Here is a 19,792-nt window from a genome sequence, read left to right on the forward strand (position 1 = left end):
AGTTCTATGCCACATTGAGTTGCTGCTCTGCACTAGGCAAAGGAGGTCTGATATAATGATAGGAATTATACCATGACTTTTGTCACCTCAGTGTATTATGCAATGTGTGATTACAAGTTTTTAAATTAGAAGTCTCAATTTGCTGCATAAATCACTATTGATTTTTTTGGTGTTGTAATATCTATTCTCAGAAAGTTATGCTTCAAATGTAGGTAATTATATACTCTTACCAAAGGGTGAATGTTAGTTTCAAATACAGGGATTATTCAGTAATTAAATAGAGAAGCACGTGTAGTGAAGGCAATGCCTAATGCAGGGGAGGGGTGGGGGGTGGGGGGGGGGGGGGGGGGAGAAATACGTGTTAGTCATTTGTTGGGTGCATATTTAAGTAAACATAATGTTGAAGGTCTTAGTTGTGATGGTGTATTCACACAAGAAAGTACTTTTGAAGAACTCCACTTTGTGATCCAGTTTTTATTTTCAGAAAGTGTACAACTGAGAGAAATGTTCTCTTGGGATAACGTGTCACCAAATTGTGGTAGGAGAGCACATGTATAAAAAGATATTGAACATTGAAAGCTGTCAGAGCTAGTGGCTCCTGCTTCTGACAGAAGGGTTGAAGGGAAAGGAAGACTGGTGAAGGAAAAGGACTGGTTAAGTTGAGAACTGGGGAGAATTCAAAAAAGTTCCCTGGAACCCCAGATTGAGAGAGTTACTGGATGAGATGAGAAGAAAAGATTCGTTGTTGTAGGGGACTGCACCAGTTGAGACTTGAAGACCTGCAAACTTAAACATGGAAGATAGGGTAATACAAAAGACTGAGATTGCTGATTAAAAATCATCCACAAGTTAATAAGAGTTGAAAACTGAGTGCATTTTGTGTGGTAGAGGTGGGGGGCATGGGAGGGGTGTCGGAGGGGGAGGAGATTAGACAGGTCAGAAAATAAAAGATACAGAAAGCTGAATGGTAGTAGGGGATGGAATAGTTACTGATAAGAAATGCTGAGATGAAAGAAATTCACGTAAATTAAGGTGAGGTAGTTGGTGAGAACCAAGGACATGTAACACCAGTTCGCACTTGTGGAGTTCTGAGAATCTGGTATCTGGATGAAGGATCCAGATGGAGCTTGTGGTGAAACAGGCACTGATGTCATGACAGTCATGTTGTAGAATATGTTCTTTAACAGGATATTCTGTTTGCCAGTATGATCTACCTCTGCAGCTACATTCTGTATGAGGCTATGGTGAGGTGCATAATAGAGGGTATGTACCATTGCACCAGTTATTAAGGTTTCTTCCTTTTCCATTCACATGTAGAGCATTGGAAGAATGATTATCTGAATGTCTTTGTGCGTGCAGTAATTATTCTGATCTTATACTCATGATCCCTATGTGACTGATATTTAGGGAGTTGAGGTATATTTCTACAGTAATCATTGAAAGCTGATTCTTGAAATTTTGTTAACAGACTTTCTTGGGCTAGTTTATGTCTGTCTTCAAGGACTGCTAGTTCAGTTTCTTCAATATCTCTGTGACACTTTCCCAAGGATCAAACAAACTTGTGATCATTTGTGCTGCACTTCTCTCTATATGTTCAATATCCCCTATTAGTCATAAATGGTATGGGTCTCATACAAAGTCTTCCACCTGATTTACCACAACTGAACCTATGTGAACATACTGTTTCATATATCTACAAAGTGTTACACCCATAAATTTGGCTGATTCCAACAGTGGCTCATTGATGTTATAGTCCTAGGATACTACATTTTTTCATTTTATGAAGTGCAAAATTTTACATTTCTGAACATTTAAAGCAAGTTGCCAATCTCTGAATCAGTTTGAAATACAATCAAGATCTGATTGAATATTTATGCAGCTCCTTTCAATTAGTACTTCATTACAGATAACTGCAGCATCTGCAAAAAGCCTGATTTTATTATTAATCTTGTCTGCAAGATCACTAATATATGACATGAACAGCAAGGGTCCCAACACATCTCCCTGAGGAGTTACTTCTACATCTGACAATAACTCTACATCCAAGATATGCTGCATCGTCCCTACCAAAAAATCCAAATTTCACTTGATACCCCCATACAATCATACTTCTGACAAAAATCATAGGTGTGATACTGAGTCAAATGCTTTTTGGAAATCAAGATATACAGCACCTACCTGATTGCCTTGATCCAAAGCTTTCGGTATGTCATGTAAGAAAAGTGGAAGTTGGGTTTCACATGATCGAAGTTTTAGAAATCCGTGCTGGTTGGCATTGAGGAGGTCATTCTGTTCAAGATACCTCATTATGTTTGAGCTCAGATTATGTTATAAGATTCTACAATAATTTGATGTCAAAGTTATTGGATGGTAGTTTTGTAGATCACTTTACTACTCTTCTTGTAGGCAGATGTGATGCGCTTTTTTCCAAGAAAGGGGCATGATTTTTTATTGGAAGGATCTACAATAGATTATAGTTGGAAGGGGGGCTAACTCAGCTGCAAATTCAGTGTAGTACCTGATAGGGATTTCATTGGGCCCTGGAGCTTTGATCAATTTTATCAGTTTCAGCAGTTTCTTGATACTTTAATACTTATTTCATTCATCTTTTCAGTGGCACGAGGATTAAACTGCGCCATTTCTCCTGGGTTTTCCTTTTGTAAATGAATATTTGAAAATGGAGTTAAGCATTTCAGCGTTTACTTTGCTACACTCATTTTCAGTTCCTGTCTCATGCAATAGGGACTGGATACTAACTTAGGTGCCTTTAACTGCCTTTGCAAATGCCTTCACTGGGACCAAATTAAGGACAAGTCTCCATGGTCATAGAACGAGTCAATACATGAAATTATAATATGATAGTAGAAACAGATAAAATGAAATATAAGAAACATATTCAGGCGACAAGTCGTAAGTTCAAATAAAGAAAATCAACAATGTAACACTGGAATTTGCTTAATTTTTCAGCTCTTCCATTCATTCAGCAACTCTCTATCTATAGCCTTATGCTTTGTTTTGCACCTATTATGCAGTAATCTGTTTCCCTAGAAGTTTCTTTACGGTGACTGGATACCATGAAGGTTCCCTCCTGTTATGAACTGTTCTAATGAGTATGTACCTATCCAGTGCATGGTCAACTTTTCTTTCAAACTTGAGCCAGTGTTCCTCTACATGCTCATGTCCTGTGCTGTTTCAGCTTCCTCATTGAGATATGACACTATTGGTTTTTTATTTAGTTTACTTTCTACAACTCAGCATGCCTGATATATATTCTTACTGAACATGTATATCTTTCTGCTTGTTTTATTTGTCCTTGGTAATCACTGTTTCCTCAACTGCATTGCAGCCACTGATGTAGAAGTTTCAATGTAGACATCCTCAAAGAGATCATGTCTGTTTGTTACCATTAGATCCAACATATTTCAATCATGAGTAGGATTTCTAACTATCTGTTCTAGGTAGTTTTCAGAGAAGGCTATGCCCACTCATCCTACCACTTGGTGGTAGTCATGCCAATGAAAAATGCTGAACAGTATTTTGATAATAGCTGGTATGTGACTTGCGTTGTTTCACAGATGGCTCTCTCTTTGGTAGCGTATGTATTGCTATTTACAGGGTGTGACATTTGCCTGCTTTATTTCTTCATTAATGGTCCTCTGTATTGATGTACTGTGTTGTGATACTGGCTGAAAAAATAGGGGGTGGAAGTGCAGTGCCGATTACTCTAAATGGTGTAGCTGACAGGGGCACAGTTGCAATTCACAGTTCTTTACTTTCACTTTTCACAATTCGCCCCCCCCCCCCATTACACAGTTATATGGCCAGTGCACTATTGTTTAACTTTCAATAAGCCTCATTAATAGGTTTCAGGCAAACATCCACATACTGCTACAATAGTTTACTGTTGAACATCTATGAGCGGTAAAAACCTAACCACACAGTTCACAGTCTTTCAGATAAATTTAAACAGACACTGTCATTGTTTTAACACATGGCCTGTTGGTGTAACACTTATTTAATGGTTAAGTAGATGCATTGTTGTTGATCTAACACATACAGGTTACTCGTCTGAAACTCGGCCATGGACTGACTGACTCTTCACCAAAAACTGGGCCTTTATACACCGGCACAATAATAGGCACTGAAACTACACATGGTTTGATGTTTAATTTACAGAAATTACAATTAAAACTTAACTCAGTAAATTAACTGAATTCATCAAAAAATTGCATCTTTTTAACAATTTCTTCTACTACAAGAGTTAGGCCAAATTATTTGTTTAAATGATGAAATTAACGTATACAGTTACTTAAAAGTACTTTTGACAAAACTGTTAATTACTTTGAAATTAATTAAGGACTGGTTTCGCTAACATGTTTTCGAATAGAGAGAAATAGATCCTTGAAGTATACTACTAGTTGTTTCTACAAATGTTTATAATTAGTACAGAATTTATATTTGTTTATAAGTTAACAATAGACTTTAAGTTATGAAACTATTACTGATTTCACCCTATAACAAAAGATACTAACTAGGAATAGTCAAAATAAATTAGAAAATCAATTACATACATAAAACTAAGCACAAAATTAGATCTGGTAGTATATTCCTTAAAACTGAGCTCCAACCTTTAATGGCAATTAGTCAGACATGAAAAAATGAATTTTACGGAGTCAGATTGTTAAACAAGAGGGGAAGTAAGAATATCCCATTTTGCTTCTTCACAAGAGCTGGCATAAGTGATGGTAAAAGGACACATATGGTAAGTCTTACAGCAGGAAGAGACACAGGGGCATGAGCCATAGAGTAGCTAAATGGGTGCAGAAGGCCTATAGGTTCTGATAAGGATATTGCAAAGATAGGGAGGGTGAAGAAAATCTATTTTAGGTGTGGTGGGCAAAATGTCAGACAGAATGGACCTCATTTCAGGGCATGATTTTAGATAGTCATAACCTTATTGAAGTAGTTGATTAATACAGTCAGGGCCTGGATAATATTAAGTGACAGGAGATGTAATCCTAAGTTGTTTTTTGAAGAGATGAGCAGTACCAAGGCTGTATGTGTTAGTCCGGGAAATATGCTTTTGAACTAGGCTAGAGGGGTAATTGTTTCCAGCAGAGGCTGAGGTGAGAATGGTGGTGTGGCGTAGAGCACCATAAATATCGATATTTGCTCTGTGCGTAAGTGTGCTATCTTTGAGGAGAGGGCTTTGGGCAGGATGTTGGACGCTAAAGGCAGTTAGCCACCAGATTGTGTAGAAGCTAAGTGTGAATAAATGTGTATCTGAGAGAATTCTAGTTGTTTACCTACAACTATTCCATATTCCCTCAGTGGTGTATTGCTGTAGAGACTGCAGCTGATCAAATGCATTACCATTCATCACAAAGAATGGAGATTTCACATTTTCACCAAGTTCAAACCATTCCAGTAGTGAAGATGTTGCATTTTTGGACAGAATTTTAACCTATTGTGAAACCTGGAAAAATAATCTTGAGCTGGAGCCCAACCATCAAAGCTTACTGTGCAAACATCCTGAATTGTGTATTGTTAAGGAATTCAGAACACAGCTATCAGCTGATAAGGTGATGTTAACCACCTTTTGGAGTGCCCATGGTTTGATTTCTGTGATTATTGGAGGAACAATGCACTATCAACAGACTATACACCTCAACTGATAATTAAGTCAAGCTAGAACTGAGAAAGTGATGTCTGGGATAGCAGAGGTAAGGTGTACTTCTTCTTTGTGACAGTGCTCAACCTTATATGTCACAATGAGCTATTGAAAAAGTGGGTTAAATGTCCTACTTCATCCTCCTTATAATCCTGATATTGCTGCTTTTAATTTTTATCTTTCTGATCCAATGAAAGAAACTTTGTGTGGCATCAAGTTCAACAGCAAAAAAAGACATAAAAAAACTACAGGATGTCCAGAAAAGGACTCCCTGATTTCAAAATTAAATATCTTGAAAACAAAGATCGATAGAGGAATGCAGTAAATGGTATGTTTATTGTGAAAGCTGTAAGAAGTTTATACAGCAGTTTGAAATAATAGTTACAAAAGCTGCTAACAGATGGCACTGTAATCGCCATACGTAATGCCTAGTATAAATAGTGATCTGAAGCCCAGAGCGATCAGTTCCACTATTGAAACGTGAAAGGAGGTTAGCGTACCGAAGGAAGAGATTAAAACCATGTACTCCATTCAACAACGCGTTTTTCTGGTGCTAGAGTACCACAGGTTAGAAGAGAGTCCTACAGCAACAAGGCAAAGTTTTCAAGCATGATTTAATGTTCCAAAAAGACCCGATGCAAAAACCATTCATACCCTCTATGCAAAATTTCAATGAACAGGCAGCGTAACTGATGATCTAGTGGGGCATGTTGGCCGCAAGCAAACCACAGTTACGCCTGAAAATATCGCCACAGTTTCTGGTGAAATCTAATGTCATCCGTCCGTAGAATTGCATCTGAGACTGGTTTGAAGAGTTCCAACACGCAGAAAATACTGAGAAAGAGCCTACACATGTTTCCATTCAAAATTCAAACGCACCAGGCCATACCCATATGAGCTGTGCAACAAAGGGTTGCCTTTGCTAATCAGATGCTCACAATGATTGATAGTGAAGGATTTGATGTTGGCTGCATCTGGCTTACAGATGAAGCATACTTCCACCTGAATGGATACGTGAATAAGCAGAACTGGCGACTTTGGGGTTCCGAAAAGCCATATCGGTGTGAAGCGAAACCCCTGCATTCTCCTAAAGTTACTGTGTGGGCTGCAGTATGCAGCAGAGGCATTATTGGCCATTTTTTCATTCGAGAAATGGTCACTGGTGCACGTTATGTTGCAATTTTGGAACAATTTGTTGCCACCAGCAAGCGTTAGAGGATCGACCAAGTACTGAATGGTTATGCAAGATGGAGCCCGACCACATCGGACCGAACAAGTGTTTCGATTTCTTGAGGAATACTTCAGGAATCGAGTCATTGCTTTGGAATATCCCAAATTTACTGGTGCAGGCATGGATTGGCCTCCATATTCGCCGGATTTGACTCCCTGTGACTTTTTTTTGTGGGGCACAGTGAAAGACATGGTCTACCCGAAGCATCCCGCCACACTGGACAAGCTTGAATCGGCGATCTCTGTGGCATGTGAATCCATTTCGGTTGAGACACTATGAAATGTGATGGCGAATTTCATTCTTCATTTGCACCACCTCTGTAGTGCCAATGGTGAACATTTTGAAAACATTGTGATGTGATTGTTTGCAAAGATTGTTTTCATACGATTATTTCACTTATGTATGCTGATATGAGCTGTGCAGCGTACAGCACCATCTATTAGCAGCTTTTGTAACTATTATTTCAAACTGCTGTATAAACTTCTTAAGCTTTCACAATAAACATACCGTTTATTGCATTCCTCTATGGATCTTTGTTTTCGAGATATTTAATTTTGAAATCAGGGAGTCCTTTCCTGGACACCCTGTAATATGAAACAGGCTGTGAGATTGAGGTAAATAATTATTTGCAGAGGGGATAAGAAGAGTTGTAAGAATGTGGAACAAGTTCATAGAAGTTGATGGGACTTATGTGGGAAAATAGACAAAAAACATTTCATTTAATAAACTATTTGTGTTGTGCAGCTATTTGTCTGTTTAATTATTGAATGGTCTTCATAATGCCATTATCAGAAAAACTCTCCATTAAATAAAACTGAAAATACAATAATGCTGAAATATTGCATTTGTTCCAGGTTACTAAATTACTGGTTGCTGCTGGAGCTGATTTAACAGCAAGTGATAAAGATGGTCAGAGACTCATACATCGAGCATCTCTAGCTGGGAGCACTACTGGCATCGACAATCTTATAGATATTTGGCCTTCAACATGGGGCTGTGACCACCTTGGGAACACTATTCTACACTTTGCAACCAGATGTGGCCAAAATAGACTGAAGTGTATAGAGCACATTGTGATGCGGAAGCTGGTGTCTGTAGATGAGAGAAATGTGGAAGGACAGACACCACTTGCAACACTTTTGCAGCACAGTTCACTGTGGGACTCTGCACAGCGTGAAGTAGAGATCTTGCTGGCAGCAAGAGCAAATCCAACTGCTAAGGACAACAAAGGGAATACACCTTTACACATTGCATCCAGTGTTGGCAATGTGAAGGTATGATTAGGGCTTATCCAGCCTATCTCATTGTTTTTAGTATTTTCAAAATTTTCTTTCCTAATGTACAATAGAATTTATTAAAAGAAACTTAATACTAGGACAGAGAAATATCCTCAGTAACATTCTTCCCCTATTTCCTAAGCTTTACTGAAACTGTCCTGTTAACCTTTTCGGATTAACACTCACGGGACACAAAGTGATTGAAATATTCATCTGGAAACAACCCTGTAGGCTGTGGGTAAGTCTTTTTTCCATGATATCTTTTCTTCCCAAAGTGCTATTTGTACAAAATATGCAGGTATGCAAGAGAACTTCTGTTAAGTTTAGGAAGGAGAAGTGAGGAACTGGCAGAATTTAAGCTGTACATGTGGGTCATGAGTCATGCCTCAATACTTCAGTTGATAAGTGCATTTCCCACAAAAGGGAAGGTTCCCATTTTGAGTCCCAGTCCAGCACACAGTTTTAATCTACCAGGAAGTTTCAAAATTCACACACTTCACTGCTGTGTGAAAGATTTGTTCTGGAAACTTTTCCATAGATTGTGACTGGAACATTTCTCCACAGTATTCTTTCTTACAGGACTGCCAGTTACACAGGGGACCTTCTGTGAAATTTGCAAAGTAGAGGAGAGGTGATGGCAGAACTGAAGCCATGAAGATGGGTCTAGTGCAATGCCCCTATAGCACAATCGGTACGAATGTTGCCTGTAAAATTCAAGATTCCCAATATGTGTCCCAGTTTGACATACAGCTGTAATCTACCTGAAGGTTACAAAGTAATTCATGGGTGTACAGCCAGATTTTGGTGTTCAGTGGGCACAATGTTTCAGCAAACCACCACATTTCTATTATCAGGATTTCTGCCAGTTATGTTGTTGATCTATGTTTAATGGCTAACCAAATAAGCCACTATATAGCAGTCCTTAGGAAAAAAACATGTTTATATGTTTTAGTTCTTCGGTGAGACTCTTCATAAGTGAGACAGTATGAGTCTTACATAAAGATGTTTTGATCACCCCATTCCACTGGATTGGGTCATGGCAGAAGTCTGTGTGCAGGTACAAGACGATATTTGTCTGGTGGGTTGTGAAGACAGGGAAGATTGCTGTTGTGTGGCCTTCGCATGTTTCTATCAGCTGTTCCTGAAAGAGTGAGAAAGTTCCAACACATTTTTCACTCTCAAAAATGTTTCAGTAGAGAATCCTTCAAATATCAGGAAAAAGAATGTATGTGATGCAAGAAGTAATGTGTCCCTTAAAATTGCTGTTGCCATCAGAGAAGAGAATGTGCATTTTTAGTCAGCACCTTATTTGCTGTAGATGATTTTGAGCATCATTCAAAGGTGTGTCAAGTGTTGCTGTAATCTATTTTGTTTCTTACTTTTAGAAAAATTGTATCACGCTCTTGCACTCTTGCAGGTAGTTGTTTCAAACGATGGGTATATTTGCTACCTCCTCCCAATATACACTCCTGGAAATTGAAATAAGAACACCATGAATTCATTGTCCCAGGAAGGGGAAACTTTATTGACACATTCCTGGGGTCAGATACATCACATGATCACACTGACAGAACCACAGGCACATAGACACAGGCAACAGAGCATGCACAATGTCGGCACTAGTACAGTGTATATCCACCTTTCGCAGCAATGCAGGCTGCTATTCTCCCATGGAGACGATCGTAGAGATGCTGGATGTAGTCCTGTGGAACGGCTTGCCATGCCATTTCCACCTGGCGCCTCAGTTGGACCAGCGTTCGTGCTGGACGTGCAGACCGCGTGAGACGACGCTTCATCCAGTCCCAAACATGCTCAATGGGGGACAGATCCAGAGATCTTGCTGGCCAGGGTAGTTGACTTACACCTTCTAGAGCACGTTGGGTGGCACGGGATACATGCGGATGTGCATTGTCCTGTTGGAACAGCAAGTTCCCTTGCCGGTCTAGGAATGGTAGAACGATGGGTTCGATGACGGTTTGGATGTACCGTGCACTATTCAGTGTCCCCTCGACGATCACCAGTGGTGTACGGCCAGTGTAGGAGATCGCTCCCCACACCATGATGCCGGGTGTTGGCCCTGTGTGCCTCGGTTGTATGCAGTCCTGATTGTGGCGCTCACCTGCACGGCGCCAAACACGCATACGACCATCATTGGCACCAAGGCAGAAGCGACTCTCATCGCTGAAGACGACACATCTCCATTCGTCCCTCCATTCACGCCTGTCGTGACACCACTGGAGGCGGGCTGCACGATGTTGGGGCGTGAGCGGAAGATGGCCTAACGGTGTGCGGGACCGTAGCCCAGCTTCATGGAGATGGTTGCGAATGTTCCTCGCCGATACCCCAGGAGCAACAGTGTCCCTAATTTGCTGGGAAGTGGCGGTGCGGTCCCCTACGGCACTGCGTAGGATCCTACGGTCTTGGCGTGCATCCGTGCGTCGCTGCGGTCCGGTCCCAGGTCGACGGGCACGTGCACCTTCCGCCGACCACTGGCGACAACATCGATGTACTGTGGAGACCTCACGCCCCACGTGTTGAGCAATTCGGCGGTACGTCCACCCGGCCTCCCGCATGCCCACTATACGCCCTCGCTCAAAGTCCGTCAACTGCACATACGGTTCACGTCCATGCTGTCGCGGCATGCTACCAGTGTTAAAGACTGCGATGGAGCTCCGTATGCCACGCCAAACTGGCTGACACTGACGGCGGCGGTGCACAAATGCTGCGCAGCTAGCGCCATTCGACGGCCAACACCGCGGTTCCTGGTGTGTCCGCTGTGCCGTGCGTGTGATCATTGCTTGTATAGCCCTCTCGCAGTGTCCGGAGCAAGTAGGGTGGGTCTGACATGCCGGTGTCAATGTGTTTTTTTTTCCATTTCCACGAGTGTATTTTTTCCTTGCTGACGTTTGTCTGTAATAACTTTTCTCTGTATGGAGACATGACTACAACACAACAACCAAAAACAGCTTCCACACTGAACTGAAAAGTCTAAATCTCATTCAAAAAGGGTTTATTTCTCCAGCATTACATTGTTTAATGCTCCTCCACTGCACATCATATCCCATCATAAGCAACTGCCAAAATTCAAACAAAGTCTGAAAAAGTACCTAATGAAGAAATATTTTTATACAATTGACAAATTTTTGAGAGAAAATGAATAACACCACTAAACTTATAATTATTTTACAAATACTTATTTTGAGTACTACAGTAGGCATTCAGAAATTTGATTTTTGGTATTCATGTATTTATTTATTGATTGTAATACTTCACTTAACTTTGCTTCCTTCATATATTACTGATCCTTCCTCAGTGTACCACAACTTTTTGCTAATTAGGTATATGTTGTTAACTTGACATTTTATTTACATTGTATTTATTAAGTTGTATTTAAACTATGGACAATTTGACACATTCCATATCCTCATGATTCACTTGCTATGTGGATTTAAGGAAACAAAAAATAAATAAATAATTAAGTAAATAAAATTAAGAATTTTTTTTTTTTGGGGGGGGGGGGGCACCATTGATATTTTTGATATTTTGACTGCTTGTTTATGTAGTTCTTTGATTTATTCTTTGGCACTGTCCAGGAAGTCAATAATTTTTTGGCTCTTATTAACTCAACAAACCATAAAAAAGTGTTGTACTGTATTAAATCAGTATCAACAACCTGTACTAATAATATCATTAATGATCTGACAATATTTTATGTGAAAGCTCATCACACATCAGTGCTTTCTGGTAAGTCTTTTAGTTTCCTTCCTTTTCCTTCATTCTTTTATTTTTCAACTAAATCAGGAGGAGAGGAAAATGATCTACAACTTTTATAATAATTTTATAATTTTAGATCAAGTGTGCATAAATGTCACTTGAACAGACAATTCTAATTGCGGCTAACTAATGTTGGAACAAAAGCTAACTGTAATATGTTTTCTCAAATGCAGCTAGTCGCCTGTTGCACACTAAAATATTGCCGTGGATTGTTTTGTCACCGATAACGTAGGAAGAAACTGAAAAGCCAGGGAATGGAAGACTTTAATGTTTCCCAAGAACTCAGGTGCACGAGACAAAGTGATGAAGAAGGCATAACCATGAGCACCAGTTCCGCTGAGAATTTAGGGGCTTCATAAGTTTTATGAAGAGAGGGTACCATTACACACCACTGGCCAAAACATTGGAGTTCCAATGTACTTACTAAGTTACTGAAGGACATGCTTAGCATTTACAATGCTCAAGCCCAAATCAAATTTGCAAATCTTTGGATTTTGTATACTGCCTCAGCTACTTTAGGCTAAAGAATTGTGACACTCTTGTTAACTCCGATGTCGGGTTTCATTTCATTGTAGTTGCTTTAAAGGTATCCTTGAAATGCATTGGTAAGAACTTTGTCTTGCTGACCTTGTTTCTGTAGTTCTGTTGTTTGTTCTTTGGCATTGTCCAGTGCATCAGTAATTACTTCTTTACTGTCATTAACTCAACAAACTACAAAAAGGCTTTGGGTTAACTCAGACCTAAGAAAGAAAGACAGCACAGCACAGTTTCTACAATCATCTTGTAGACACCTGTTTTAGGAGTTTGATATTATAACTGCTGCTTCCCATTCTATTTATTCCCTCATGAGCTCCACAGTAAATAATTCATTACAGTTCAAGAGGAACATGTGTACGTGATTGCAATACCAGAAGGTAAAATGACATTCATTGCTCCATGTTCACATTATCTTTAGCATGAAAAGGGGTGCACAATGCTGCAGCTAAATTTTTTGAATACTTATCTGGGGATATAAAATGTCTAACAGACAGCAAAGTGAAACTTGAAAATAAACTGAGAAAGTTTCTCCATAACAACTCCTTCTATTCCGCAGAAGAATTTCTGTTATTATAATGTGTGAAAGATGGTGGATAGGAATAACTTACTCACATCTATATGTCTCTTTTGTATTTACACATTAATTTGCAATGTGAATGTAAAATAACTTGTTCCACATCATTATGATTTATCATGAAAAATGGTTCATGGTGTGGGTTCCAGTAGTCATGTCCTAGTTCATGAACCACGGGCAACGTATGAGTGGCCAAGTAAGTGGTCCCGACAGTCGGGATACCAGTTACTTTGGAATAAGGCTGGGCATCTCAGACATATTCTGAGTCGTGGTCACCTTTGTGCTCATACGGCAAAGACTACCAAGTCCACCGGTTAGTCCCTCAGCCGTTAGGGGTAAAACCCAATGGGACTCGGGGCAAGTAAGGCTAGCAACCTGCTTCCCTGGTACTTTAAATATGATGCTGGCAACAATCAGAGCAAAATGCCTCGGACCTTTGGAGGTGATGGAGTCCCACCTCTAACTGACAAACCAGGGACTCCTAAGATACGACTTGGCAAACAAATGGTAATGAGATGGGGAGCTATTAATATCAATGGGGGCTACTCTGGGAAGAAGGTAGAGCTGGCAGAGGCTGCAAGTAAGATGGGGCTGGACGTTTTAGCTGTTAGTGACATTCGGGTAAGGGGTGAGAAAGAAGAGGAAATGGGAGAATACAAGGTCTACCTGTCAGGAGTCAAAGCAGGAATAGCACACTGGGGTGTAGGGCTTTACATCAGGAAAGAAATGGAACCCAGCATAGTTGCAATAAGGTATGTAAACGAATGACTGATGTGGATAGATTTGACAGTGTCTAGCAAGAAAATTAGGATTGTGTCAGTATATTCGCATTGTGAAGGGACAGATCAAGATAAGATGGATAGTTTTTATGAGGCACTCAGTGATGTAGTTGTTAGAGTAAAGTACAAGGACAGTGTTCTGCTCATGGGTGATTTTAACGCCAGGACTGGAAATTGAACAGAAGGGTATGAAAAGGTTATGGGTAAATTTGGAGAGGATATGGAGGCCAACAGGAACGGGAAAAAACTCTTGGATGTCTGTGCCAGTATGGGCTTAGTAATCACAAACTCCTTTTCTAAACATAAGAACATTCACCAGTATACTTGGGAAGGCAGGGGAACCAGATCTGTCATTGACTATATAATAACAGATCAGGAATTCAGGAAGGCTGTGCGGGACACACGTGTATTCAGGGGATTCTTTGATGACACTGACCATTAAACGGATTGAGTGCCAAATAGGAGGAACAAAGTTAGAACAGGTGGACGGTTTCAAGTACTTAGGATGCTTATTCTCACAGGATGGCAACATAGTGAAAGAACTGGAAGCGAGGTGTAGCAAAGCTAATGCAGTGAGCGCTCAGCTACGATCTACTCTCTTCTGCAAGAAGGAAGTCAGTACCAAGACTAAGTTATCTGTGCACCGTTCAATCTTTTGACCAACTTTGTTGTATGGGAGCGAAAGCTGGGTGGATTCAGGTTACCTTATCAACAAGGTTGAGGTTACGGATATGAAAGTAGCTAGGATGATTGCAGGTACTAGTAGATGGGAACAATGGCAGGAGGGTGTCCACAATGAGGAAATCAAAGAAAAACTGGGAATGAACTCTATAGATGTAGCAGTCAGGGCGAACAGGCTTAGATGGTTGGGTCATGTTACTCGCATGGGAGAAGCAAGGTTACCTAAGAGACTCATGGATTCAACAGTAGAGGGTAGGAGGAGTCAGGGCAGACCGAGGACAAGGTACCTGGATTCGGTTAAGAATGATTTTGAAGTAATAGGTTTAACATCAGAAGAGGCACCAATGTTAGCACTGAATAGGGGATCATGGAGGAACTGTATAAGGGGGGCTATGCTCCAGACTGAACGCTGAAAGGCATAATCAGTCTTAAATGATGATGATGATTATGATGAAAAATGAGACATTGAACATGGAACTAACTAATTACCCTCTAACAAGTCTGTCTTCACATTAACAGGACATTGATATTCTGCTTCGACAGTTCATCGAAATATGTACAAGGAGAAAGTTATTCTCATCTTATTGGGAACTGACTTGTTTCTTCTGTTACATCTGTGATACCTTCGTACTATGCTCATACTGAAGAAAGAGCATATACAAATTCTTGGACCACAGAACATGATGACACATGCAAACTTGCGCTTGTGCACAATCTGCTGCTACAACCCAGGTGCATTCAATGAGGGGTGAACAAAACATTGTTACATAAGACCTATACTGTAGCAGATAGAGAGAGTCTCACTCCAGAACTAGAGCATATAAAAATGCTTTTGTTTAAATTTTTGATGTAATAAAAGCGTGATAACCTAAAAGTTACACAGTGGATTTTTGTCTGAATTTTCATAGAAAAATTAATGGTGAGAAACATACAAATGGATGTCCTGACAATTCAATATTTCTTGTGTTACCCAAGAGTTTCTACCAGTCCTCATCTTTTTACCTACTTGATCCTCTGCTGCCTTCACTATTTCATCTTTCAAAGCTATCCATTCTTCTTCCACTCTATACCTTTCCATTGTTTTTGTCAGTTGTTCCTTAATACCTTCTCTGAAACTCTCTAGAACCTCTAGTTCTTTCAGTATATCCAGGTCCCGGCTCCTTAAATTCCTACCTTTCTGCAGTTTCTTCAGTTTTAATCTACAGTTCATAACCAGTAAATTGGGGTCAGATTCCACATCTACGCATGGAAATGTCTTACAGTTTAAAACCTGGTTCCTAAATCTCTATCTTACCATTATGTAATCAATCTGAAACCTTCTGGTATCTCCAGGTCTCTCCCACATATGCAACCTTCTTTGATGATTCTTAAACCAAGTGATTAATTGCAATGTGTGCAAAATTCTACCAGGTGTCTTCCTCTTTCATTCGAACCCCCAGCCCCTATTCACCTACTACATTTCTTTTTCTTTCATTTCCTACTATCAAATTCCAGTCCTACATGACTATTAAATTTTCACCTCTCTTAACTATCTGAAGAATTTGGTTTTATCTCATTGTACATTTCTTCAATTTCTTCATCATCTGTGGAGCTAGTTGGCATATAAACTTGTACTACTGTGGTAGGTGTGTGTTTTGAGTACATATTAGCTAGAATAATGCATTCACTACGCTGTTAATAGTAGCTTATCCACATTCCTATTTTTTATTCTTTATTAAACCTACTTCTGCATTATCCCTATTTTGTACTTATAACCTTGTATTCACCTGACCAGAAGCCTTGTTCTACCTGCCACCAAACTTCACTAATTCCTACCATGTCTAACTTTAACTTAGCCATTTCCCTTTTTAAATTTTCTAACCCAGCTGCCTGATTAAGGGATCTGATATTCGATGCTCTGATCCGTAGAACACCAGTTTTGTTTTTCCTGATAATGATGTCTTCTTGTGTAGTCCCCACTCAGAGATCTCTGAATGGGGGACTATTTTACCTTTGGAATATTGTACCCAAGAGGTTGCCATCATCATTTAACCATACAGTAAAGCTGCATACCCTCTTGAGAAATTATGGCTGTAGTTTCCCCTTGCTTTCAGCCATTTGCTCTAGCAGCAAACCAGTGCTGTTTTAGTTGATGCTACAAGGCCAGTTCAGTCAATCATGTAGACTGTTGCCCCTGCAACTACTGGAAAGGCTGCTACCCCTATTCAGGAACCACACATTTGTCTGGCCTCTCCACTGATACCCTTGTGATCTGACCTACTGGCTATCTGCATCACTGAGGCATGGAAGCTTCCCCATAAACAGCAAGGTCCATGGTTGATTGGGGGGGGGGGGGGGGGAGATATTGCTTATTCAGTACAAAAACCAGGATGAAACCCAAATAGACTATTGTTGGAGGATATTAAGGAAGTCAAGAAGATTGACAATCAATCTGTGCATAAGTTTCACAAGAATTTTTTAAAAGATAGTTAAATTCATAACAACACACTGAAAACGAACTATTTTAAATATCTCGTAGAATGGATAATGGCATTATAAAAGAAAAGAAGCAATAGGAAACAGAGTAAATAAAATGGAAGGGACAGTCTATACAGAAATACAACAAAAATCTTTTGTCCTGGGACACAAAACTAAGACAATATGAAACAGTGAAATGCCTAAGGAATTGTATGACGCAGAAACGCTTAAACTAATAAGGGTTAGAGATCTTGAAGGATTGAAAAAGTTGAGAGAAGCATAATAAGGAAGATACTTGGACCTAAAAATAATAGTAATGGTGAATATAGATTAAGATAAAAAAAAACAGAGCTCTATTTGAAAATGGAATAGCTAACTGATCTGATGAGGTAAATAAGACTAAAGTTTTATGGACACATACTGCATGGAAAATAACAGATTAACCAATCAGATATCCAACTTGCTGAACAGCTACAAATCCAAATTCACATGGTTTGCTGAAATTGAAAAATAAATGAAAAACATTGGAATTAGAATTGTCACAGTAGAGAAAAGAATAATTTTTAGAAAAGCAAGACAGAAGGCAGGATTTCAGCAAAGAAAGCAGTCTGAAAATGGAAGGAAGTGGACCTAGGAAGAATAGAAATGACACTCTCGAAGGATGAGCTGAGTTGATTTATATACTCTCAAAGGATGGAGGAAGTTGATTTATAAAAAAAACAGTCTGCAAATGGAAGGAAGTGGGTGCAGGGAGAAAAGGAGCAACACTGTCAAAGGAAGTTGATTTATTGTACCCTCCAAAGGGGTTATTCAAATAAATAAAGTAATAATAAAATCTTGTAGATTGTATGTGATCTAAAATGCTACTGCTTTCACTGAGAATCATTTTTTGGCTCTTGTGTACAGCTCATTTCAGATACTGAACAACAGATCAAATTAATCATATTACCAATACTTTATCTAGATAGTGTATTAAGAATAGTCCACAAATATTTGTTGAACAGTATTAGCATTGTGTTATAGTACACTTGGACATTCAAAAATAAAATTAAACATGTAAAAAGTTAGAATTCACTTGAGAGACACTGTCAATATAATTAAATGATCTATTAACTTTAAAATCATGATGAATTTGCATGTGGAAGTATGGCATCACAATATAAAAACTCAGAAATTTAAAAGTATGACCTTTTCAGGTAATGGAGCTCTTGATCAAGGCTGGAATAGACTTTACTCTGAAGGACATCGCAGGTCAAACATCCTTTGACTGGACACCCAGTGCAGAAGGTGTGGACCATCCACCACATCTAGCAAACCAGAAAAAAGTGGAAATAATTAATGGAAAGAACAATGAAGGTCAAACACCACTAATGCTTGCAGCAGGCAGGGATATAGCCAGCTTACTCCTCAGGGAAGGAGCAAGTATTAGTGTGGAAGATCACAATGGGAGGACACCTTTGCAAGCAGCTATTGACCGTGGCAGTCATCGTGTAAGTTTCAACTGCATTAGTTTTTGCTACAAAAAGAAAGTATGGTTATTAATAAAATGTTTTCTTATTTTTCTTTTTCTTTTTGTTTTGTTTTGTTTTGGTGTGGCTGTCAATATGGAGAAGGGATGTCATGTATACTGTATTTACTCGAATCTAAGCCGCAGTCGAATCTAAGCCGCACCTGAAAAATGAGACTCAAAATCAAGGAAATAAATTTTCCCGAATCTAAGCCGCACCTGAAATTTGAGACTCGAAATTCAAGGGGAGAGAGAAGTTATAGGGCGCATCTCCAAATCGAAACAAAGTTGGTCCATTGTAATATGAGACACAATTTAGGTCGAATGAATTACAATACAGCTACAGTAGTTTGGTTCGAGTCGTAAGCTTAGCAGTTAAGCTTTACCAGGTAGCCATTGCTATGCGTCAGGCACTCCGTCCGTATTTATACGGGTACCCTTCCTTTTCCACGTGCCTCGTCTTGTTTGAATTGATTGCTTATTTTTTCTTCGATCTGATAAGCGCAGTTTTCTTTGTTATAGGTGTTTACATCACTCTAAGCTGAAAATGCATTACTGTACTGTGCTGTGTCATGCATTGTTTGTCGCATTCTGATAGTGCGTGTTTACAGCCTGTCGCCGCTCGCGGCATGGCTTGCTTTTGTGCGCACTACCGCCGCTTACAATTAAAAGAAGAAGAAAAGAGAGGAATCGTCTCATTAGTGAAACAATGGCAAGAAACTGCTATTTGTTGTTACTTACACTGCTGCTTTCTTTGATAATGATCAACAAGAACCAAATAATAGACTGCGTATGACCGAAGATGTTCTGAGCGAGAGTTTAGTGAAAATTTTTCTCCGTTTGAAAATCTTTGCAGGCGCCTCTTTAGTACATTACATTCTACACAGAAATTAGAGTCATCGTAGATTTAAAAATCTAGTCAATTGCCGTGCTTCATTTCTGACTGTATCACTATTAAGCATAAGAATAATACGAATATAAACATGACATGATATGTATATTCCTCCGCGTTTGCTGTTGTCTCACTCTAGTTTCGTAGTTTATTAGGCAGACAGGACTTAATTGAGATAGCAGCGAACATGAAACAATACATGGCAAAATGTTTATATTCGTATTATTCTTATGGTGATGAGAATACTGCATGTGATTCACAATTTGTAAAAGTTCCTATTAGCAACCAACTCGTCTCACAGATAGGAAAAAAATTCAGAATGTAGAGTTGGCCATATTGACAAACATCCCAAACAGTCTTGCCAGTCGGATTTTTGTAGTACATTGAAATGCTGCTACATTTGAAGATGAAC

The 19,792-nt window shown here is 39.4% G+C and overlaps 1 protein-coding gene across 2 annotated transcripts in view; it reads left to right on the top strand.

Annotated features, from left to right (window-relative positions):
- LOC126094910 (serine/threonine-protein phosphatase 6 regulatory ankyrin repeat subunit C-like) overlaps positions 1–19,792 on the top strand; it is a 314,292-nt gene that overhangs the window by 257,562 nt on the left and 36,938 nt on the right. For both annotated transcript variants that reach the window (XM_049909562.1, XM_049909553.1), the window contains 2 exons: positions 7,757–8,176; positions 18,178–18,471. In XM_049909562.1, the coding sequence (XP_049765519.1) occupies positions 7,757–8,176; positions 18,178–18,471 (714 nt within the window). The remainder of the gene's footprint in view (positions 1–7,756; positions 8,177–18,177; positions 18,472–19,792) is intronic.

Source organism: Schistocerca cancellata, chromosome 1 (genome assembly GCF_023864275.1).
Source record: "Schistocerca cancellata isolate TAMUIC-IGC-003103 chromosome 1, iqSchCanc2.1, whole genome shotgun sequence".
NCBI lineage: Eukaryota > Metazoa > Arthropoda > Insecta > Orthoptera > Acrididae > Schistocerca > Schistocerca cancellata.